The following is a 25,816-nucleotide window of genomic DNA, read 5'->3' as shown; positions in this document are numbered from 1 at the left end:
ATTTCATACTAAATTGGAGTGAGCTCATCAATGGGATGTCCTCCTAAAATGTATGAATTAATGTGATAGGCTGCTAAGTGCTGAGCCACTGATCACACTGAATCAATTCATACAACTTCTGAGTGGCCACTGGATGCTCATTTCCTGTGGCTCCAGGATTCTGTTCAGGTTCAGAGATGAGGTTATATCCTCAGCCATCAGGCACTTTTCTGTTTTTCTTGTCTCATTTATACCATTTCCCAGATCTAAGTATCTTTAGGAATACATGTAAGACAATGATTAATAATCCACCTTATCAGGATTTCAGACTAATATAAATTGAAAAAATCAGCCAACAGAGACATCAGACTGGTTTTCTGTCATGGCTAGAATGCTGGAATCCTCTGCTGTGAATGTGATGCCTACAAAATTCATGTCAATGACTAGGTACTTGGTAAACAGTGGTTACAGAACATTACACTTACAGTTTTCTCACTGTTGCCTTGTCTTTCCCTTATCTGCTTGCTGTATTCACCTGCTTTCTCTCATCTTATACTGAAAATGTATGCCCTTTGAGGCACAGCCCGTTTTTATGTGAGTGCAGTGCCTAGCACAGTTGGAGATAGGGTCTAGGTATTGCCATAATACAAACAACGAATAAGAACCAAATGTTCAAGTGAAAGTCATTATGAGCTGAGGAACCCAGAGAACCTTGGGTCACATTTCAGTTAATGTGCAATAAATGAATTTCATAAAGAGAGGTCTCATTTTTCTGTCTTCTTTTTCTCTTCCTCTTTTTCCTTTCATCTACATTTGTCAAATCGCTGAAATCACATTAAAATGGGGAACCAAATCCTCCTACATCTCCCTGAATCCTTTACCACATCACATTCAGTAGGGTCAAGCACAATTCCTGAGATAACTACAACTGCATTAGAATGTTTGTGTTGATGAATGGAGAGAGATGCAAGTGTAAGCTAATTTATAAAGCTGTAGAACAAAGTACAGGTGCCCAGTTGCTGGAAGTACTTAGGAGTAAATTGCTCTATGCAGCACTTCAGAGATTGCTTTCTAATCTAGCTCATGTGATTTACAGATTTCACTTCTGGTCCATGTAATAAATAGGCTTGAAAAAACAATTTCACAAAGTATGAAGCAAGAGGGAGGCTTGGTACAGTTATTCTGTATAGAAGATACTTTAAAAAATACAATCTTCTCTGAATACCTTAATACTGAAATATATTCTTATCTCATAGTCTATTTCCATTGCAACAAGCACAAAGATTAAATGGGACTCACTCTCCCCTGAAAGATGGACTAGTACCTCAGCTGACAGCTCCACTGAAAGACTGGATTACAACAGCTAAGGATCCAGCCACAATATGTAATTATTTTTGGTGTACGTTGTATTTTTAGGACCAGATCCTGCATTCCTGGGGCATCCAAATCTCTTAGTGCCTTCAAATATGAAAACTTCATAATAAACCAGGCACGATCACTTAAGCTCCTGAAATCATTACGACTAACGTTAGTTGGATGCAAATGCTCTTTTGCATGTCCGTTTAACAGTCTATCACATTATCCATACATAAACTTCACTGATCTACCACAGACGAAGCGACAATCTGTTAGGCTCATACATGCATTTTACTAGGATTAAGAAGAAGGATTGAAGGCTGCTTTCTCATATTGCCCTTTCAACAAACATGAAATCCATTGAAAACAGTACTGTCTATTACTGCCATGTCTAAGAATCCTAAAGCAGCTCTTTCTTTTGAAATTACTTAGTGCTCCACATCATTACAGAGTCTAACTGCAAAGCCTGATAGCAATTTATTTCAGGTGCAATCCTATTTAACTTTAATGGTAACTGACTGCTTTTAATGGTAGAACGAAATAATCCCCCAGATCTGGGGAAACAGAAAAAACATGTACAAGGGAAAGAGCATTTATTTTAGCCTGCTACTGCTCCATAGCTTTTTTGGTGGGCAACACTCTCAATCTAGTCTAAGCCTAAACCAGCCCAAATGGAAAGCTAGACTTTGCACCCCAAATCTCACCTCCTCCACAAGGAAGTGGGGATCAACAATGTCCCCCCTCAACTTACTAAGGCACCTTATGGGGGCTTTCTGTGGGGCACAGATCTGCACAAGAGAAGGGGAGACTGAATGGGCTGTTGATAAAAGTGAGTGGCCTCACATTGGGTGAAGGTGGGGCCTAAGGAACACACACTAACTAAACTGGCCCATGAGAGGTTAAGTCTAAATTATCTGTTTTCCAGGGCCACTTTTGTAATGGGGAAATCCATTTGAGACCAGAAGGAATCCCTGGAAGCACAGCTCCATAGGGAATGGACATGGGCTGCCAGTGGCTCAAAGCTGGTGGCAGGCCCTCTGGTTGGCACTGACCTCCTATGGATTCCTGAGAATCCCTCAGGTTTATAGACTCAGACTCATAGACTTTAAGGTCAGAAGGGACCATTATGATAATCCAGTCTGAGCTCCTGCACAACACAGGCGATACAATCTCACCCATCCACTTCTATAACAAACCCCTAACCTATGTCTGAGTTACTGAAGTCTTCAAATTGTGGTTTGAAGATCAAGCTGCAGAGAATCTTCCAGCAAGTGATCCATGCCCCATGCTGCAGAGGAAGGCGAAAAACCTCCAGGGCCTCTGCCAATCTGCCCTGGAGGAAAACTCCTTCCCGGCCCCAAATATGGCGATCAGTTAAACCCTGAGCATGTGGGCAAGACTCACCAGCCAGCACCCAGAAAAGAATTCTCTGTAGTTTGTGGGTAGACCCCACATTTCATTCCAAAGGGGGGCAAATCCCACTCACTGACAATCTGATCTGGGGGGGAACACTTCAAGGGGATCTTTGCAGAGAGATCCTCTTTCTTAGCCCCCTCTCCTAGTGGAGGCATGATGCAGCCCAGATTATATGTAATTTGGGACTGTGACAGGGCTACCAAAGTGTATTGCATATCAGCTCCAGTCTGAACTGAAACAAGACTATGCTTTTACTCTAAGCCAAAGGTCGGCAATCTTTCAGAAGTGGTGTGCCGAGTCTTCATTTATTCACTCTAATTTAAGGTTTCGCGTGCCAGTAATACATTTTAATGTTTTTAGAAGTCTTGTAATAAATAACTGAACTATTGTTGCATGTAAAGTAAATAATGTTTAAAATGTTTTAAAATGTTTAAGACGCTTCGTTTAAAATTAAATTAAAATGCAGAGTCCCCTGGACTGGTGGCCAGGACCTGGGTAGTGTGAGTACCACTGAAATTCAGCTCGCGTGCCGCCTTCGGGGCGCGTGCCATAGATTGCCTACCCCTGCTCTAAGCATTATAACAGATTTGATGGGGTAGTCAGTACTTTCGCGCACTGCACTTTCTTTAGGTCCCTTGTCACAGCATATTCTATGCAATCCTAGTAATTATTAGTGTCAGAGATACAATTATTTTTAAACTCCTCTGACGAAAGTTATTTAACTTTTAATTAAAAAGAATAAACTGTGCATTATGTGGGAACCACAGTTTAAAAACAACAGATTTAAGGTAAAAGAGCTACAGTGATGAAATGAGTCTCTTTCGTTCCCATGACAAGTTATCAACACCACGAATACTGGACCCGATCTTCAGCTGGTCTAAGCTGGCATTACTAGGGTCTGACCCATTGGTGTCTTACCATAGTTACCATGACTGCAACACAGTATTTCTAACCCTCTGTTCATCTCACAATAGGTATAAATTACCTATTGTTCCCAGTGCCCACTTATATATAAATCAACATACATAATGATATGGTAAGGTATCAGTGAACACACTCTGGACTTCTTTATAATGTGCTTTAGTGAAGAGTCTCTTTGTATCATTCAAATGATGTACCTGATGGCTCTGATGTACACTGTCTATAGTAATGACTGCAGTGGTTTTGTAATATGATTAGTACATAATAGTAATATGGTATCAAATAATTGTTATATAAGAAATGAAAAGTGATTATAATTCATCCCTTTCAAAAGTCTGAAAACTATAACAGTGTCTATATCCAGGGAGGAAGTGTGGTAACTAAGTAGTTCATATATTCTTCATCTCAAAAAATGCTTTAAATAAGGAAATGCTCTGTCACACACTGGTTGATCAAACAAAATCCTAATAATGACGTGCAGTGCTTGTTTTATTTCAATCACAGCTTAAGTTAAAAATAAATGTCTAATTCAGAAAGTAAACAACACTCATTTAAAGGCTGATAATCTTTCAAAATGAGGAGGTACAGAACAGAGACACTCACTAACCAGCTAACAAATTTTATTTTTTCATTTAAGGGTAGCTCAGAGTTTTGAAACTAATAAATCAGCAAAAAATTTCTATCATACAAACAGTCTGTTGCAAGGACCTCTGGGAAGGTAATTTGCATACACCTTGATATACATTCTGTCTGCATCCTGGTTGAGGCAAAAGTTTCCTATGATGAACAGACTTTGTGCACAATTTCTGAGCTGGCACTTTGGAATTCAGAACATGAAATACAATACTTTAAACAACATTAGTTCTAATGCTTGTAATATATCTTATAAACACTTACAAAACACAAAGGCAAGTTAAATGACAGTGTTGCTTTATAGACAGCATATGTGCACTTCACAGTTCCAGCTAAAGATAAGAGTAAAATTTCAGCTCTGTTAATAACAAAGACAGCAAATCTACCAAAAAGCTACTACACACTTGCAAATAGTCTATCAAATGCTCTTTTCTCCCATCTACACAGTTAAAGTCAATAAATCACATAACATCTGTAATAATAATCCTGTCAGCTATGTCTCTTTGCTAGAAGTATACTGTACCATTATGGTGAGAGTTCTAGGTCTGTTCATTTCATCATCACTATCCAGTGGCAGAATTTCATGTGACAATTCCTCTTGTCGTCGTCTACAAATATGTGGACAGTTCCTCTGTACCACAGAACGAAAGGCTTGAAGCAGAACAATGCTGGCAGCACAACCCATATCTGCATCCTGAAGCCTACAAAATAACTTCTATGTTTATGCTATGTTTGAAAAACAGTGGCTCCTTGTCTCTGAAAACAGCCTACAATGCAGCTGCAGCCAGTTAGCTCTCCAATCGCCTCCTTGAATTCTGATCATCTGATCACAACCAAATAGCTTGGATGCAGATATAGGAAAGATTTCATCTGATCCACTGAAACTAAACACATGCATGTAGTATTAGATATTTTTCTCTGTGTGTGCTTCTGAATTCATGTCAGAACATTTGCTTCCTGTCTTTTACAATAATCCTACTCCGAATCCAGTTTAGTGGAACTGCATTAAAATTCCCAGTTCAAATAAACCAGCTGTTTATTAAAAATTGACAGGAGCAATTTAAATGACTGGTAATAATCACCTGCAGGAAAATAAGTAATGGCATCAAATCAGTAAACACAGCGCTGACAGTAAGACAGACAGTTTTCTAAAATTCTCAATGTAGGGTGTTTTTTCCTGAGAAAAGAAACTGGTTATGGCTCACTGAAGGATCTGAGCTGCAATTTTTATGTTTTGTCATTTTCTGAAATACAGTGAGCTTACTTGAGTTGGAAAATGTAATGAGCAATAACAAATGCAAAAATATGGACTGCTTCTCCCAGTTCATGTTAAAATATCAGTGTCTCAATAAGAAATGCCAGTGTTCAGCTCTGAAATGCCTCTCAATAATACAGTTGTTGTGTGTTCCCACACATGCAGTTGTTCTGCAGACTAACACATTTTTACATTTACATAGGCAGCTTGTGTGAAGAAGGATCTTTGCTAATGAGGTGTTACGCTGAAGTAAAGCACAGCTGACCTTTTAAGAAAGGTAATTGTAAAATGTTTTAATGTTTTATCAGTAAGAATTCAGGCTGTTAGCAGTTAACAACTTAGCCTTCTGACTCCTGCCAGACAAGTCATTCAGAAATCAGTAAAAGCTATGCTTAGAAATCATATGATCATCTTGGAAACATAATGTCTAATGATATATAGTGTAAGGTAATATTACTTCAGAGGAAGTTAGCACTAAAAATATCTAGCAGAAAATGGACTTCTCTTAAAATGTGAACTAAGAATTTCCAAGTAGTGTTTCCAGTGCAACAGCTTTCCCTTAAACAAATATGTACCCAAAAATACAATCACTAGTATATTACATAAAGGGGCTGTTCATATTGAAGGCAATGATAGTTTTGCCAGTGATTTGCATGGGGGCATGAGCAGGCCTGTAATTTTCTGTTAATATGATGTTTGGAAATACTGTTCCTTTAAGCATAAAACGGGAACAGGACCCACACTGTTCCTTGGGACCATTTTAGGCTGGGATTGATCAGGCTTTAATTGCGCAGTAATCTGTCAAAAGACAACATCATTTTAATTAAATCATTTATCAGAGAAGTGAAATGTGTTCTTTAAAAGCATTGCACTTGCTGCCAGTATTTCTTGTCTCTATCTCTTTTCAGTGCTTATGAAAAAAAAGCTAATAGCACTGGCAGGCACTGCACAAACTCACTCACAGCTTTGTCAATGCACCTCAGTCCTAACATAAAACAATCCTGGCTCTGCTACCTCCAGATCTCTCACTGGGCACAGACGTTCAGTCTCATATAGACAAAACCATCACACATAAATATCCACACTAAAGAGGAGGCCCCATGTTATACATAAGCTTATTAGTTTAACTTTTCTAATAGGCTCACAGCAGCCCAGTGGCACAGCTGTGTAATTTCCATACCAAATCAGTCATCTCGCCTGCTTTTTGGGGCATTGTTTATATTTTCATCAATCCCCAAACTGCTCCAGTACTGGAGTTGACACCTTGGCCACACATAAAATACGCTTGGCAACCTGTGGGACACATATTCCTAACTCTAATTCCAGCAGCATCAATCTGGGTCTGGTTTATTTCCTGCACAGTTTTTGTAGCTGGCTGTTATGGTGACTGTTCTACTGCCTTGGGGGTTGCAAATGGCTCTCTTGTGCTCCTGGATGGTAATTTCTTTTGCTCATACAGTATTCAGTTGTGAAAGCTGAAGGGGATTTTTATGAAGTTTGGTTTCCATGATAACACAGAGTCCAATTCTGCCATCCATACTACGCTGAATAATATCCGAGATCTTCATACAGAGCCCAATGAAATCAAAGACCTCCATTTATTTCAACAAACTCTGAATCAGGCCCATACTCTGCAAGTGGTCCCATGACTTCAGTAGGATTACTTGTAAAGGAAGGTATTATTCCATATAAAGTATGAGTGTAGAAAATTGACCTTTTGTCCTCCACTCTTAAAAAGGGGGAAATAATTAATGAAAACCTAGTTCTAAAACTGTACTCAGTAAGCCAAACCCCTTGAAACTGGATTCCAAAGTGTGTTCAAATCCTGGAAAATAAAGCAAAGTCAAAGTAAAAGGACTTTGTTTTAAGGAAATGTTGTTAAAGCATAACAGGCCCAAGGGAAGGAATCCTCAAATCCAGCAATACAATGGCTGTATGTACACACAGATGCCTCAGAGCCATCAAAATAAGACAGCCCTTTAGGTATCTTTTAAATTTATATTACACCTATATTATATCTATTAACAGTGTTGTCTTATCCTGTTGAAGCCAACGGCAAAACTCCCATCACGTTCAGTGGTGCAGCATTAGGCACTATCCTATGATAGCTAGTACCTTGCTACATAAGATGAAGTCAATGGAGCCATTTGATGATTAAGTTTATGCTCAGTGTGAGGGTATCATAGCTCATTTAAGAGGCAATTGTTCAGAATTACTGTGTCTGCAGAGTCCGAGGTAGGCAAGCAGAACTGAAAAAGAGAGACACCTGCCTTCCGCACTGTATCAAGGACCAGATTCTGAAAAAGAGAGCATGCTCAAACCCTGCTGACGTCACGATCAGGCCACCAAAATCAGCCAGAGGGAAGGGCTCTCAGTACCTCATGCTGCTGGAAAGTGGCTTTCAGAGGTTCTAAATGACTAATTAAATAGTCTATTATTTCATTTTAAACAGTATTAATAAGATAAAGGCTATCTGGATTCAGATTGTGCAATTTGAAACTTCGGATTTTTTTTTTACACTATCAATGGGTGACCTCTTTTGTCTTCTCCTGACCAAACCAAGGTTTTTCATACTCTTTACTGTGACACACTGTTAGTCTGCTTATAAAACTTATTCAAAATGTTTTATCATCCACCTTCATGCTGTCCACACTGTCATTTCTGAGCACTACACTTACAGAATAGTTTCATATGGGAAACTTCTCATGTCCTCTCTATGTGCACGCTCCTCACCATTAGCCTTGGTGGAAATATTGTTCACTTCTCAAAATTCTTTCAAGTGCTAGGTGAGCACCTTAACCTCTGTAGCATCCTCTATTTCTGCTATTCCTAGGCGTATATCTTTGCAGGCTCTAACCACAAGAATTTTAAGAAGCTACCACAAGTTTTTTAATTACTATTTTGTATTAATATTGTATTACTTGTTAATGGTCATGATTATTTTATCATCTCTCTATTTTATTAATCATTATCTGTCTGTTTGTGTCCTCTCATCTAGCAGGATACAATGTAACTGACAATGATTTGCCCAATCTAGATATAAGATTTATGTCTTCCCCACTTGTACTGAATCAAACAATATGCAATTCTATCAACTTCAGTGACATATATATCTTCTCCTTCATTCATTCATCATGTGGCTGCAATATATATCCATTAACACATGGTTCTCAGTAATTTGGCAACTGGGCAAATTTACACACACTATGATGTGCCTCTCAGAGACCACACCTTCATTCAGTTGCACAGGCGCTAACCAAACTCCTGTTGACTTCAGCAGGAGTTTTGTCCCAATAGAGACTGTAATATTCGGCCTGTCTAGAATAACTAAATTCAATGCCTAAATTCAGTCAATAAATTCTCAGTAAAAAGAGCATGCACATTCAGGAAGGAAATGACAATGAAGTGAGGTTTACAGCAAAGTGAGGCATGAAGTGGTAAACTAATACCAAAAGATCATTGATAAGAATACATGTTGCTTCTAACTAAGATCCACAGGAAGTGGATTTATAAACTTAGCTACCTGCTCTGTGTAGACTAGATGGTGGAGCATTTGTGCTGGCTGCTTAGAATGGAAGCTCATTAATCTCCTTCAACTGAGAATAAGGCGAGACCATCTGTAAGATGCTGTCAGAACACCAATGGGTGGCCTGTCTGAGTTCTTAAGTTCACAACACAGTCTCATAGACTAGAAAACAAACTAGAAAGTATTCTCATATGCAGGGCTGGCTTTAGGCCGATTCAGCCGATTCCCCGGAATCGGGTCCCGCGCCTAAGAGGGCCCCGCGCCTTAAGCGCCTTTTAAACTTTTTTTACTTACCCCAGCTGCGGTCTGCTCCGGGGTCTTCCATGGCCCTGCTCCCCTGACCAAAGCACCGGTGGGAGTGCGGCTGCCCCACAGCCCGGTTCTCCCAGCCGGAGCCCCGGCCGCAGCGGGGCAAGCCGCCCCGCAACCCCGGCCGGAGCCCCGGTCGCAGCAGGGAAAGCCGCCCCGGCCGGAGCGCAAGACCTACCCTGCAGCCCTGCTCCAGCTCTGGGCCCTTCAAATAGCCCCCAAAGCCCTGGGATAGCGGGGGCTATCTAAAGGGCCGGGGCTCCAGCTGCTTCTGCCACCCCATCCTTTAAATAGCCACCGGAGCCCCTCCACCCCCATGTATTCTCCAGGGCTCCCGCGGGTATTTGAAAGGTATGGGGGGGTAGAAGCAGGGGAGCCCCAGGCCCTTTGAATAACCCCCAGAGCCCTGGGATAGTGGGAGCCTTGGGGGCTATTTAAAGGGTGGGGGCTCCAGCTGCCTCTGCTGCACCCCCTGCCCTGCCCGCACCAGCCCTGCCCCCCCTGCCCACAGCCAGCCCCTGCCAAACTCCCTGCCCTGTCTCCAGCCAACCCCTGCCACACACCTCTGTGGCCCTGCTCAAAGCCAGCCAGCCCACACCCAGCCCTGCCTGCACCAGCCCCGCACCCCCTGCCCTGTCTCCAGCCAATCCCTGCTGCACCCCCCTGCCTGAAGCCAGCTAGTTCCACACTCCTCTGTCTCCAGCCCTCTCAACCCCTGCTGCATCCCCCTGCGGCCCTGCCTGAAGCCAGCCCACCCCACACCCCCATCTCCAGCCAGCCCTGCACCCCTTGCCCTGTCTGCAGCTAGACCCTACCTCTAGTCAGTCCCTGCCCTGCCTCCAACCGGCTTCATGTCCACTGCTGCCCTGCCCAGGGCAGTAACTCTGCAGGGGGCAGGGAGCAGCTGGGACCCACACATGTGAAATGGTGGTCATTAATAAGTAATCAACAGCATATATGATGCAATGTACATAATATATAATTGTATTATTTATATAGTTATGGAAAGTAAATAATACATGGAAGAAATAAAAGGCCTTTTTTTTTTTTAAACACTTTTTTTTTTTAATAAGTCATCCCTGCTAAGGCCCCACCGAAAATGTTTGAATTGGGCCCCGCACTTCCTAAAGCCGGCCCTGCTCATATGGGGTCCTTCCCAGAAAGCACTGTCACAAAACACTTTACACTTAAGGGCAGAATGAAGAGAAACAAAGTTTTAAACTTTACATATGCTTGTTGCATCAGCCACTCTCATGCCGCAAGACAGACAGGAAAGTGAGGTGAGACTAAAAAATAAAAGTTAAAAATACTTTAGTCAAACCCTATTTTTGAACTGTCTGCAATTTTCAAACAATCATACAGGAGAATAATAATGTTGGTTCGGGTTATTGTCCATAATACCCCCTAGTACTTCTGAGGTAAAAATAAATAATATTCAGCACTTACATAGAACATCTCATCTCTAAAGCACTTCACAACATTAACTAATTAATCATCACAATGCACCTCAGCTAACGAAATATCAGCCAGATAACTATAGTTATCAGTCACCAAGCAAATAATACAATTATTTAAAAGTTAACAACATATTTTTGATACAACAATGCATCCAGGTTGATGACAATCTAGTGACTCTTTCACTCCAAGCATCTGGTGTGGAAGGGCTGCAAATGCTATTCCATATCTAGCTGCAATAGAATCCAGAGGGCATTATCTAGGTACTGATATGATTCCCATTGCCAAAGTATTTGAGCACATTACAATCCTTAAGGCATTTATCTTCACTAAACCCCTGTGAGTTAAGGCAGTGCTTTTATCACCACTGTACAAATGAGGAACTAAGGCACAGAGAAAGAGGCTAAGTGACGTGCCCAAGGTCAGAGAGCAAGTCTCTTGTGAAATGTGGCATTGAACACAAGTCTCTCAAGCCTTAGACTAATGTGCTAACTGGTGGACCACCCACAAACCCTAGATTGAGGGCTTTATTTGAGAGGGGGATGAATTCACCTTAAAAGGAGATTGCCTAAGTAAGGATATGTCTTTGTAAATGAAGCACTGACCTTTCATCTCTAATATCTCAGATTGGGACAACTAGGGAATGCTGCAAATTGTATTTGATTGCACAAATCTCTGAATTTACTTGAACTGTATACCCAATCCCAGTTTTATGAATATTTGGGTGATTTTTTTTGTTTGTTTGTAGAAAACACAAGCCTCATTTTCCCATGACAATATGTGTTTGCATACATTCACACCAGAAGTGTCTGCACTAAAACAAACCTTCAACCATTTGGTCAGGGAGCAGAAATAACCCAAGATTTAGGGACCATCCACACAGCACAAATAAGATTATAAGCTCTTCAGAGCAGGGTCTGTAGCTGTTGTGCATTCATACTAAGTCTTGCCCAAGTAGGCATGGAGCCCCAAAGCGATATCTATAATAATAATAAAAATAAATAATAATAAGTAGTAACACATTTCAAAGGGCAACAGCCATATTATTGCTGTGTGGTTACAATGAAGCTAGTGGAGGCAGAAGGTACTATTCCATGCAAGTAAAAATGACACAGTCTGGCCTAAAGTGTATGTACTCAAAGTCACAGTTGCAGAGAATGGTTTGCGGACAATCCAAAGACTAAAACCTATTCACAGAATCTGTTAATCAAAATATTGAGCAATTTTTTCTAAAAATCAAAATCTGTTCACATAACTCTCAAACAGAGAAAAAAATGATTCACTATGAAGAATCTGGCCATCTGTAGTCTGAGATAGCTTTAATAAGTATGATAGATGGGGGAGAGGTATCTCAGCTCTTTTGCGACTATGCAGACATGTGTACAATAAATTGACCACATCTTGTTCAACACATCTGGAATCCAAATTAGATATGGAAATATATTATCAGAGCCCTCATAATTGAAAAGTATGTATTCTTCTGTCATTAAGATAATAACAAATCTTTAGTTCTTCCTATTCTATATGGTTCTTATATCACCCTCATCACTGTGCTATCTGAGCATCTTCCAGGAATGCATTAAGAATTACAATGCTCCTTGCCCAGCATCCTAGACATCTCACCATCATCCACAGCACCCCTGTGTACACAGGTCTGGAAACGTCTCTTTCACCCTTTATCTTTGAGAAAGGCTATTCTTCCTAGCAAAGGCAATTTTCCTCACACAGCCAGAGGCCCTTGTCTCTAGGATATCTGGCATTTTAAAAGGTTTTGAGGTACTCAATTGCAAGAAAAAGAGCACGAGGAAAATTTCTCAAAGTGAGCAAATCTCTCTTCATGCTCAGACACTTCAAGCAAAGAATAGAGGGATCTTACCTAATTTCCAAATTGATCAACTTTGAGGCTGAGATCATCAGTAGGAAATAGTCTAAAAGATAATCTTTCTGGAAAGCACAGTAAGCCCCTGGAAGCAGAGGCTTATAATTAAAGCATGTCCTTAGCCACAAAGATAGTGTCATTAAATGAATGATATAAGGCCAAACCCCCCAGTATAGCATACCCCCTTTTATACATTAGGGCCCAAAAGCCAACTAAACTAGAGAAGGGAGTCATACCGCACTGTTGGGGGATCCCACAGTAGCACAGAACCAGTATTCCAGTGTACATAGCCCAGGATCACAGGAGCAAAAATGTCATCTCTTGCAATCTCCTCCAGAGCTGCACTGTCCACTTCCTTGCCATAGCCAAAGTTTTGGGCCACAACATCTTGCATAATGTTTTTTTCCCAAGTGTGTCCATCACTGAAGGTTTAACTGTTGTACTACAATGATTCAGGATACCATTTTAAAGCACATTTGTGGATTGTAAGCTTATTCTGAAAAAAGTTCAAACACTCTCAGTTAATAAGAGCTATTGATAAACAATTAATATTTTGTGCTTCTATCATGCCTTTTACCTGAGGATCTCAAGTATTTTACAAGCATTAATTCATGAATTCTCAAAACACAACTGCACAGTAGGTAAGTATGATTATAACCGTTGTACAGGGTTCTAAACTGAGACACAAAGTGGTTAAGGGTTTTGCCAAAGATCATGCAATGTGTCAGTCACAGAACCAGAAGCAAAACCTTGATGTCTTTTCACCCATCTAGTCAAGCTTCTATGTTAACCTACTCCATCCACTCTAAATAAACTGATCTTCACTAGATATTCCTTGGTAATTCCAGATAACTGTTTACTTCATTAACTGGCCAAGATAGTCTCTGTGCAATATATAATTAGTTGTATTTAAATTTACATTTTGTTCATGTTGCATTCACCCTTAGTAACATTAAGATTTTTTCAATTAATATTTGTTAACTTATAAGCAAAATAAAATTTAAATCACCTAAGAATTTATTAAATAGACAGTGAATAAGATGCTGAACAAAATGCAGTCATTTAATTTCTAGCATACTTAGCCTATACTACTAAGAAATATTTAGAATGTTGTATACTTAGGACACTGTATATCACAGGATGACATATCACCCAGCTACTCGGTAAACCATTAAATGAGGGACTGCAGAAAGTTAATATATGGCACCCTCTAGAGAGTAGTACTTGAAAGACAGATATGTCATCAAACCCTTAGCCATTCTGGCTGGATATCATAGCAACATGTTTTATTCAATTCATAATATTTATGAATTTTTTTAACATAAAAATATAAGTGTAAGACTCAAAACCTGAAATCCTGAGACAGTCCTTTCTTCACCATAACCGCTGTTGAATTTAATGGAAATACAGATTGACTAACGAGTACAGGAGCTGGTCTATAATGTCTGTATTGAACTGGTGAAAGAACATAGGCTGAAACAGTTCAGATCTAAACTATGCAGTGGCAAGCACAGCTAGAAATGAGGAAGTGACAATTTGACAGTTCATTGCTGAATGTGGTGCAGAGCTACTACATAGTTTTCACAATGTCAGTTAGTATCTTCTTTAAAAAAACCACTCTGGTTCAGACTTTGCTATTGGCCTGTGTTGGGGACAGTGCAGAGCCCACCTTGCTGCATGGGGGGGATTCTAGAAAACACAGTCAGGCAGTTGCAAAGAGGTGCGGACATGGGTCATATAAGCAGGATGTGCACTGTTTTTTAACTCTTCTTCTTCCTAATATATATTTTTTTCTTTTCTCCCTACTTGATAATTTTCCTTTAGTATTAATTTCTATTAAGCTGTATTATGTTAAATAACAGGTGTTATATACATACAGTGAGATGTAAATCTACATGCAGGTATGCACACCTTAAAAGTAATTGTTGCAATCTGATTGTTAATCTATATGGAACATGCAGGAAGCTGCTAATTCTCCAATCTTTACTTTTCAAAGTAGTTTGCTTTAAGAGCAAACCTACTGAAATCAATGGGACAACTTGCCTAGCAAGGTACTTCTCTCAGTATCCATAAAGTAACAGATCCAAAGCTCAGTGAACTTAAGGGAAAGACTTCCATGGAGTTCAAAAGACTTTTCATCAGTCCTTAACTGTACTGGCTAAAGAACAGAATGGCTGACCACTCTAATGCAAAGAAAAATAATAGCTCTTACTGAGTTTTCCTTAAGTATATACCAGAAAAACAAATCCATCATTAGAGTTAAAAAACAAAATGTCTTCTTAGATCCTTTATTATCCAATAAAAGTGTATTATTTAGATCCACCCTTACCATTGCGTAGCATTAAATAAAAACAAACATTAAGATAAGCTATGGGAAGAACATTTACCAGAAGTTGAAAATAATGCCAGACTAATATTAATGAAGTGAATTCTGTGCAAAGAAGCCATATTATAAAAACAATGTACTGGTGGTTCCCAGAAAGGACCTAAGTCTCCCCATGAAGTCATTGTAGAGAATTCAAAAAGATTTGATGAAAACAGAGCATTAAAAAAGTGTCACATTGGACTCACAAACAACCCCACAAGTGGTCTAACAACAGCTGGTCTTGTTCCCAAGATGCTTTCTTTTTACTAGACCAAGAGGATAAATCTGAAAAGTAAAGTTGGCTTGGAGGAAGAAACAAAACATCATACCAGTCTGGTTTCATTCAAAAAACACCAAAAAACACATTGATGTTTGTGACAGTTCTCACTAATTTTAACAAAGAACACTATGTTGTTATCTTTGTTATGGTTTGAGATTCTTTAAAGATTCTTGTATATCTGGTTTCACAAATGAAGTTTAAGAATAAAATTCATAGATACATTAAAAACCACTATTCTCACAGGGGAAGAACAAATGGATTTCACTATTCTAAAATAAACCAGCCAACATTAATGCAATTTAGAATATAATGTACAAGGACGGCTCTATGTATTTTGCCACTCCAAGCACGGCAATCAGGTGGCTTTCAGAGGCATGCCTGGGGGAGATCCACTAGTAATGCCGATTTGGCGGCATGCCTGCAGGAGGTCCCATGGTCCCGTGCCTTTGGCATACCCGCTGCCGAATTGCCACCGAAACCGCGAGACTGGCGGACCTCCCGCAGGCATGCCGCCAAAGACAGCCTGACTGCCCCCTCAGCAACTGGCAGACTGCCCCGTGGCTTGCCGCCCCAGGCACATGCTTGGTGCGCTGGTGCCTGAAGCCGCTCCGACAATGTAGGGGTTTGGCTCAAATGTCCATAGCACAAAGATGTTAAGGATATAAGATAGTCAGAATATGGATTCAAAACTATGGGAGGTTCGTGCACTAAAAGTTCTCCTTTAGAGTGTGGACTGAAAACCTGACAAAGTCAATGGACAGACTCTCATTGACTTCAATGCACTTCGGGTTTGTCACAACTGAAAGAGATCTGTTATGATCTCAGCTTAGTCCCTATTTGTGTATTTTGTAAAATCACCATGCCTTGCCTTGATTCATAGTTAGCAGTCCCTGTTCAGGTGAGAGCCAGGAATATAAGCATGTATGTTGCTGATCAAAATTCAGATGTATTGGCAAAGCCACATGGGAGGAGATTGTGCTCAGTGCCTGCACACGCTTGCTAAGGTTAAAAAACAAGGAGCAGAAACAGAGCTAACCTTTGACATCCAGGACAGAAAAAGTTGAAGTCCAGCATATTTGAATGAGAAGCAGAAAGAGCCATGTGCTGGGGTGTGCTCCCCACACTGGCTCTACAAGAACTGTGTTAGGCCAGGTGGGCCCAATCAGCTGATTAGGCTGCAAACAGGAATTTTAGGCTGGATGCAACTAATTAGAGAGAAGCTCACCTGCAAAGGACAGGTGTGGTTTCTACAAGAGGCAGGAAATTGGAAGCAGAGGAGGCAGCAGGGAGAAGCCTCCTGAGAGAAGTGCTTTCTGGGAGAAGTGTTGGAAGGCTGTAGAGAGGAGTTGCCAGAAGTTACTCCCTGGGAGGAGGGAGTGAAGAGACTAGCACACCCAGAGGAGTGGGGAAGGCCAGATGTGGAAGCAGCTCCGGAAAAGGCAGCAAGGTGCAGGGAACAGGCCTTACCTGATGTGTAAAGGGGCCCCTGAACCAGAACCCGGAGTAGAAGGTAGGACGAGGTTCTCCTACCAGCCACTATTGGAGTGACAGGCCTGGTCTACACTACGCGTTTAAACCAAATTTAGCAGTGTTAAACCGATTTAACCCTGCACCCGTCCACACAACAAGGCCCTTTATATCGATATAAAGGGCTCTTTAAACCGGTTTCTGTACTCCTCCCCGACGAGAGGAGTAGCGCTGAAATTGGTATTGCCATGTCGGATTAGGGTTAGTGTGGCCGCAAATTGACGGTATTGGCCTTCGGCGGTATCCCACAGTGCACCATTGTGACCACTCTGGAAAGCGATCTGAACTCGGATGCAGTGGCCAGGTTGACAGGAAAAGCCCCGCGAACTTTTGAATTTCATTTCCTGTTTGCCTAGCGTGGAGCTCTGATCAGCATGGGTGGCGATGCAGTCCCAAATCCAAAAAGAGCTCCAGCATGGACTGTATGGGAGATACTGGATCTGATCGCTGTATGGGGAGACAAATCTGTTCTATCAGAGCTCCGTTACAGAAGACGAAATGACAAAGCATTTGAAAAAATCTCCAGGCTATGATACAGAGTCCACAGCACAGTGCTGTGTGACAAGCATAACGGAAAGCCAAAGAATCAAATGGACGCTCATGGAGGGAGGGGGGACTGAGGGCTTGAGCTATCCCACAGTTCCTGCAGTCTCCGAAAAGCATTTGCATTATTGGCTGAGCTCCCAGTGCCTGAAGGGTCAAAAACATTGTCGCCAGTAGTTCAGGGAATATGCCGTCAATTTAGCCCCTCCTCCCCTCAAAGAAAAAAGGGGAAAAAATAGTTTCTCGCCACTTTTCAATGTCACCATATGTCTACTGGATGCTACTGGTAGACGGGGTGCTGCAGTGCTAAACAGCAGCATCCTCTCCCCTCCCTTCCCTGGTGGCAGATGGTACAGTACAAAATGACTGATAGCCGTCCTCGTTCCGTGAGTGCTCCTGGCTGGCCTCAGTGAGGTCGGCCGGGGGCGCCTGGGTAAAAATGGGAATGACTCCCTGGCAGATGGTACAAAATGCAGGGTAACCGTCCTCATTATAGCAGCTGGAGCCTGAGCTCCATCAGCCCCACCCCACCCCCCACTTTCGTGTCTAAAGATAAGATTCTGTACTCCCTGGACTATCATAGCAGATGGAGGCTGCCTCCCCCTCACTTTATCTCACTAAAAAGACAGTGTTTCTTATTTCTGCATTCTTTATTTCTTCATAACACAAATGGGGGGGGGTACACTGCCACGGTATCCCAGGACGGGTGTGGGAGGAGGGAAGCAATGGGTGGGGTTGTTGCAGGGACACCCCCTAGAATGGCATGCAGCTCATCATTTCTGCGGGATCTCTGGGGCTCTGACCCGGAGCGGCTGTGCTCTCTGGCTCTCTAGTAGACTTTCCCCATATTCTAGGCAGGACTGACTATTTTTAGACAAAACAAAGAAGGGAATGACCCAGGGAGTCATTCCCATTTTTGTCCATGAGCCCCCGACCGACCTCAGCGAGGCCAGCCAGCAGCACCCATGACAGCAGCAGACGGTACAAAATGCTTGACAACCGTCATCTCATTGCCAAATTACAATGGCAGACAGTGCAATAGGGATGGTAACCATCTCTGCTACCTTGCAAAGGCAAATGAATGCTGCTGTGTAGCACTGCAGTACCGCCTCTGTTAGCAGCATCCAGTACACATACGGTGACAGTGACAAAAGGCAAAATGGGTTCCATGGTTGCCATGCTATGACATCTGTCAGGGCAATCCAGAGAAAAAGGGCGCGAAATAATTATCTGCCGTTGCTTTCACGGAGGAAGGAATGAGTGACAACATTTACCCAGAATCACTCGCGACACTGTTTTTGCACCATCATTCATTGGGATCTCAACCCAGAATTCCAATGGGCGCGGGAGACTGCAGGAACTATGGGATAGCTACTGGATAGCTACCCACAGTGCAACACTCCAGAAATTGATGCTAGCCTCGATACATGGACGCACACCGCCGAATTACTGTGCTTTGTGTGGCCGCGTGCACTCGACTTTATACAATCTGTTTTACAAAATCACTTTATGTAAAATTGGAATAATCCTGTAGTGTAGACATACCCACTCTGTGAGGCAGAGAAACGGAAGACTGCCCGAGACTGTTAGAGAGCAAGAACCTTGGTACTCACTCCAGAAGGGGAAACCATAATAGTGACCTGGCCACAGGGCTGAGTCACAGAGAGGATGCTGTGGTTCCTGGAGCAAGAGAGGGGCTGCAGAGGAAAAACTGATGGGTAGAACCCTGCACGGATACAAAATGTATATCCCAGATATAAAGCGGTATCAATGGAGCTGCAGGGCTTTACCGGGAACCGCACCAATGAAAGCAGCAGCACGTTGAGCCGCCCCACCCACGGGCCAGTGCCTCATGCGGGCAGCTCCTCCGATGTGGCTGTACCGCCCCTAGCCTCACCCACTGGGGCAGGCACCTGGCTCACTGGCAACTGTCCCTGGTCGTGCTAGCGTGTACAAGTGGCTTGCGTGCTCCCGGACAGGAGATGCAGACTGCTACACAGAACGGACTCCTGTTGGGTAACATGCAAGCTGCTTGCACACAATAGTGCAACCAGGAACAGCTACCAGAGAGCCTGGTGCCCACTCCAGTGGGTCGGGCTGGGGGTGGTACAGCCATGCCACAGCAGCTGAGAGAGGCAGCCCGACATGCTGCTGCTTTCACTGGAGCGGTTCCTGGTAAAGCCCTGCAGCTCTGTGGATACCAATTTTTGTATCTTCATTCACGGATATAAATTTTGTGTCCACGCAGGGATCTACTGATGGGGTGTAACTGCTGGATGGAGCATCAGCCTGACTGAGCTAATCCCCAGAACAGCTAGTACACAACACTGTCCAGTGGTGAGTAGAGCAAACCCAACACAGGCCATACACAGCGTGAGACTGGAGGCACACAGTTCAAAATGGATGGCACTGTGGCTCTGTATTAGAGGAGACACCATCATCATATCAAGATATCCTTTGAAGCCAGCAATCACCTGAGGGATGTGCCAACCAAAGACCAACATGTTGTGTATTTGGTTGTCGTGGTAATAGAATCTTGTGTTACTATGGAAACTGAGTTAGATTAGGGAAGGGGATAGTGGAGGTTAGATTAGGCGAGGGATAGCTCAGTGATTTGAGCATTGGCCTGCTAAACCCAGGGTTGCGAGTTCAGTCCTTGAGGGGGCGATTTGGGGGGGATTGGTCCTGCTTTGAGCAGAGGGTTGTACTAGATTATCTCTTGAGGTCCCTTCCAACCCTAATAATCAATGATTCAATGATTAGGGGATAGCCCAGCCAGTTAGGGCTGGCTGTTGGTTAGTTCTGTGTGTGGCAGTAAATGGCTGCTTCAAGGTTTACAGCTCTCTGTGTCTCCAATGATTTCTTCCTAAAACTGTTGCCCCCAAGGATATAACAATGTGGCGATGAGGGTAGGAACTCTGTCCTGCCCCAGCAACAGAAGAAAGTAGAAGTTAAGGTTTGTTTTTTGTACCTCTTTTGCTGCTGGAAGGGGGTGAGAACTGACTTGTCTGCATTGACTGTGCAAACAAACTAAAATCATGGCTACACTTACAGGGCCACTGGAACCTGTTGAGGAGACTATAATGCAATGGCGTGTATATTCTGAACACTGAGCTTTTTGTTATTGCAAATGACATTACAGAAGAGAAGGTGCCAATATTCTTAAGTGTTGTAGGGGCTAAGACCTACACCTTGCTACGCAGCTTACTACACCCTGTTAAGCCAGAGACTAAATCTTATAGTGACATTGTGGAAATCCTGGGTTCCCATTTTTCTCCAAAACCACTGGTAATTGCTGAAAGATATAGGTTCCACAACAGAGACCAGAAAGACAAAACAGTTGTACAATTTGTAGCAACTTTGGAAAGCTTGCAGAACACTGAATTGAAGGAGATGTTAAATGATGCCCTATGTGACAGTTTAATGTGTGGCCTGCACAATGAAGCTATACGGAAGCGCCTATTGACAGAGGCTTACAGAAGGCCATTGATATTGCTGTCTCCATGGAACTGGCTCCAAAGGAGGCACAATCCATCGGTGCATCCCCTAGGGTGCAAAAGGTGTCACAAGAACCTACCCACAAAACTGTGCAGTCAGGAATGTTACCGCTGTGGTAAGCCAGGTCACCAGGCATCACAATGCTGGTGTAAGGACTTGGTGTGTCGACACTGTGCCAAAAAGGGACACATTGCATGTGTCTGTAAACAAAAGAAAAAGAGGCCTGTGATATGGCCGACCAAAAAGGGAAATCTGCATAACCTAGAGCAGACCCAGGATGACCAAGGATATACCTCCTTACAAGAAGAGCCACTCCACATTTTGTCTTTGGCAGTGGGCTCACATGAATATTGGGTAACCCTGTTGTTGGATGGCAAACCTATACGCATGGAACTGGATACTGTTGCAGACCGTGTATAAAGAAAAGCTACAGCATCTTCTGCCTAAAGCAACAAAAACAAGTGTTTAAGACATACGGGAGAAGCTGTGCCCATGTTGGGCACTACTGATGTTAAGGTGGAGCTCAATGGACAGGCTGCTAAATTGCCACTGTTTGTAGTGAGAGGTAATTACCCAGCCTTAATGGGTAGGTCTTAGCTTAGGAAGATCCAGCTGAATTGGGCAGAAATGCACCGAGTGACTAAAGAAGAAAGCGGTCTGACCACTATACTATGGAAACATGCTGCTGTTTTTGGAGAGGATCTGGGAAGTATGAAGGGAATCACTGTGACACTGAACATTAAACCTGACAGTCAACCAAAATATCTGAAAGCCAGAACTATGCCATATGCCATCAGGCTGAAGGTTGATGAGGACCTTGAGCACCTGGTCACAAATGGAGTCCTAATACCAGTTACACATAGCCCACGGGCAACTCCTGCTTTTCCAATACTTAAGAAAGATGGCTCCCTCCAGATTTGCGGTGATTTTAAAGTCACTGTCAACCCAGTGTTGTGTGCAGAGCAATACCTGCTTCCTCGCATCGATGACCTCTTCACAGGTCTGGTTGGGGGACAAAAGTTCAGTAAGTTGATCTGAGTCAAGCATATTCACAGATGCACATTGATAAAAAGTCCCAAGAGCTGTTGACTATTGTGATGCATAAGGGGCTTTATCGATACTGTCGCTTACCCTTCGAAATAACATCTGCTCCCATCTTGTTTCAGAGGGCTATGGACCAGATCTTGTGTTGCTTGCCAGGAGTCCAGTGCTATCTGGATGACATCTTGGTCACTGGAAGGAATGAGGAGGATCACCTAAAGAATTTAGAGGCTACCCTACAAAGACTGGAAGAGTATGGACTGCGAGTCTGCAAAAACAAGTGTGAATTCTTCCAGCCCTCTGCTGAATACTTGGGATACATCATCGTAAGGCCCCTGTCAAAGTTAAGGCTATTGTGGAGGCTCCCCCTCCTCGAAATGTTAGCCAGTTTTGCTCATTTCTAGGACTATTGAACGATTATGGAAATTTCATCTCACAGTTAGCTGAACTGCTAAAACCATTTCACGAACTCCTTGGGCAGAACAAGGCCTGGAAGTGGACTGAAGCCTGTAATGTTGCATTTAACATAGCTAAGGATGCACTGCTGAATTCTAAAGTTCTGCCACACTTTGATCCATCCTTACCCGTACAGTTGGCATGTGATGTGTCCTCTTATGGAGTGGAAGCAGTCGTGTCACACATTATGACTTCGGGAGAAGAGAGACCTATTGCTTTTGGTTCACGCACTCTAAGCAAAGCAGAAACTAACTATGCCCAAATTGAATGTGAGGCATTGGAAATCATTTTCAGAATTTGGAAGTTTTGTTGGGTCTAAACTTTTGGTGAACTTTGGAGCCAAAAAACACCCAGACTGGCCGTCTCTGCATAATCCTTTCTGAACCTTTTTTTTGAACAAAGCACTGACCTGCAAACTACTCATGACACCCCCTTCCTCAAGTAGCCATTAGCCTTTATCTCTATGCATTTACTTGTTAAACTTGCTCTTCCTGTAAAATCTTGATTGATTATGCATGACCATTATCTTTTATTAATCACTTTGTTTACTTCTGTGTATAAATATTGATGCTCACCCCTAATAAAGGCGCCACACTTATTCTAAAGCTTTTGGGGTAGTGTGTGCCCGTTGATCAACGCATTTGTGTCTGGTCTCTGACAGAATTGTGTGCCCAAAATTCCAACTCCGCACGAGCTTGGGTGTTGGAGAGGTGAGTGAGGACTTGCTTTATTACCTAACAATTTGGGGGCTCGTCCGGGATTCCTTCTGGTGCGGTACCTCTGTCCAGTGGTCAGACCACTCATATATGAATTGGCAAGGCGCCACAGGAGATTTCTCCTAGCCAATTCAATATTGAGGGGTCGTGTATTGGACAGCAGGGTAAACGCCAGTTGGAGGGCTCCTGTCAGACACCATGGGTCAAGGGACTAGCGTGCCTCTTGAGAGTCCGTTGGGGATTGTAAATAAGTTATGGAACGAAGGGAAACTCCCAGTACAGACAGGAATGTCTAGGAAGAAGTTGTACACACTATGTGTAAGGAATTGGACTGGGTATACCGCGGTATTGGCCGACTCGGAGATGAGGTGGCCTTCGTATGGCTCTTTCGAGCAGGCTGCCTTAAGAGGAGTAAAGAGCCAGATCGAAAAAGACCATCCGGGACAGTTATGTTACTGGTTTTGTTGGGACACAGCAGCAGAGCTGTGGAAATCTTTAAAAATTATGGCAGTCAGGTACTCTCCCGAGAGTGAACCCCCTCCAGGTTATTTCGATGAAGGGTGTAGACCACGGCGTGTTTTGACTCGTCAGCTGGTCCCCTCTGCACCTGCCCCTATTCCTCCGCAGGGGGACTCTCTCCTTGTAGCAGAGGGGAATCTGCAGGATCCCAGATTGGAATTTGTGCAGAAGGATGAGGAGGAATTGGAGGGGCAAACCTCGGGAGGAGTAGTTACTAGGCTTAGGTCCAAGCAGGTACAGCAGGGTGCATGCCCCCCCCCCTGAGGATAGCCCAGAGGATGTCTCCGTCAAATCTCTTGCGAATAATAAAAGTATAGTTAAAGAAATGCCTTTACAGGTGCACGATCAACCTTATATGGGCAATGATGGACGATTGCAACATGCTAGTATTGTGGAATATAAAGGATGGCTAGAATGGGATTTGAAAGAGTGGGGACAGTTGTCAGGGTCTTTTGGGGAAAATCCCCGAAAGATCATAGAACTTCTAGAAAGATTGTTTTTAAGTTATAATCCTACTTATACGGATGTGGATCAGTTGTTAAGTAGAGTTTTGACCGGAGAAGAACGTAGTAGATTGTGGATGGCAGAAAGGACATGGGGAGATAGCAATGCAGCTAATCTTACTTGGATGGATAGGCGGGATCTGGCCGCTGGCTGGAATCCCCTAGACTGGACTCAGCTAAGGCTGACTCAGCTGCGAACAGATAGAGAGCGATTGTTAGAGAGACTCAAGGAAATGGCTCGCCGCTCGCCTAATCAGGCTAAGTTCATGCAGATTCGGCAGGAATCTGATGAGCCGCCCAGAAAGTTCTGGTCGAGGCTATTGGAGGGGGCCCGAATGTTCACTCAGATGGATCCTGAGAGAGAAGCAGACCACCCTACTCTTATTTCATTTTTTGTGAATCAGTCGGTGCCCCCTGTAAGGGATTACTTCTTAAAGTTTCGCCCTGGTTGGGGAGGTGAGTCAGTCACTTCAGTGTTGAAAGTAGCTGATTTTGCCTGGGAGAAAGAAAGGGAAAGTAGTAAAAAGAAAGAGAAAAAGGAAGAATATAAGCTGATGGCTTTAGCTTTTCACGGTGGTGTTCGAGGCAAAGGCCGTGGCCGTGGCAGGGGATTCCAGGGTGCCCGGGGAAGAGGGTCCTGGCGACCCCAGCCATCAGGAAATTGTTTTCAGTGCGGACAGCCTGGTCACTTTAAACGTGAATGCCCCTGGGGACGCCCAGAGGGTCTGGTTGCATCCGCAGATGCTTACACAAGTGAGGAATACACCCCTGCACCACCAGCTCAGCCCATCCCCCAGGCCTGGATCAACTACGGGAAACAGCAGCAGCCGCAGCAAACTCAGCCTCCTCAATGACGGTACCCCGGGGGCGAAGGCAAACAATGTGATGGTCTTATTTCCTTAATGTCTTTAGCCGGCTCCTTTCTCACTTTCTCCCCTCCCAGCAAAGAGCCTCGTTTAACCCTTTCAGTCCAGGGACTGCCTGTCTCTTTCCTCATTGATACTGGGGCTACTTTCTCTCTTTTAAATCATGCCCCCTCTCCCTGGCTATCCTCTGAGGTTAAAACTGCGACTGGGGTGGAGGGCAACCCACAGTCTCTGGGACTCACTTTGCCTTTGAATGTTATTTATGCTGATAAATGTTTTTCTCACCGTTTTCTTTTTTCCCCAGCTTGTCCGATCCCTTTGATGGGCCGGGATTTACTCTGTAAGCTTGAGGCTACTTTAACCTGCACTCCTGAAGGGGTAGGATTATTGATGACAGTATTAGGAGATTCGGCCCCTACTCAGGGTAATTGGGAAACACCTCTCTCTCTCTCCCCTGACCTCACTGACTTGCCTTCAACCCTCTGGGGAATTTCTGACACTGATGTTGGCCTGCTCCTTTCGGCAGAGCCCGTAAGGATTCAGGTAAAGCCTTCCTTAACCCCCCCGTCAGTCCCTCAATACCCCCTGTCGCTGGAAGCCCGGGAGGGCATCCGCCCCATTATCGAGGGATTCATTGCACAAAAGCTAGTCCGCCCTCAGCGCACTCCCTGTAACACCCCTATACTGCCTGTCAAAAAGCCTCCTAAAAAGGACGGAGACCCTGTTCGTTGGCGCTTTGTACAGGATCTACGAGTTGTTAATCAGTATGTGGT

At 43.3% G+C, this 25,816-nt stretch overlaps 1 protein-coding gene across 9 annotated transcripts in view; it reads right to left on the bottom strand.

Moving 5' to 3' along the window:
• The window catches only part of DOCK10 (dedicator of cytokinesis 10), a 237,318-nt gene that overhangs the window by 180,973 nt on the left and 30,529 nt on the right, over nt 1-25,816 (bottom strand). For 8 of the 9 annotated variants that reach the window (XM_030575211.1, XM_030575212.1, XM_030575215.1 and 5 more), the window contains exon 1: nt 4,829-5,040. The exons of the other annotated variant lie outside the window; for it this stretch is intronic. In XM_030575211.1, the coding sequence (XP_030431071.1) occupies nt 4,829-4,990 (162 nt within the window). In that variant the 5' untranslated portion in view covers nt 4,991-5,040. Of the gene's footprint in view, nt 1-4,828; nt 5,041-25,816 lie in introns of those variants that run through there. 9 annotated transcript variants of the gene reach the window in all.

This window comes from Gopherus evgoodei, chromosome 9 (assembly GCF_007399415.2).
Source record: "Gopherus evgoodei ecotype Sinaloan lineage chromosome 9, rGopEvg1_v1.p, whole genome shotgun sequence".
Taxonomy (NCBI): domain Eukaryota; kingdom Metazoa; phylum Chordata; order Testudines; family Testudinidae; genus Gopherus; species Gopherus evgoodei.
The sequence above is the reverse complement of the archived record's forward strand: the minus strand, read 5'-3'. Positions and strand labels throughout refer to the sequence as shown.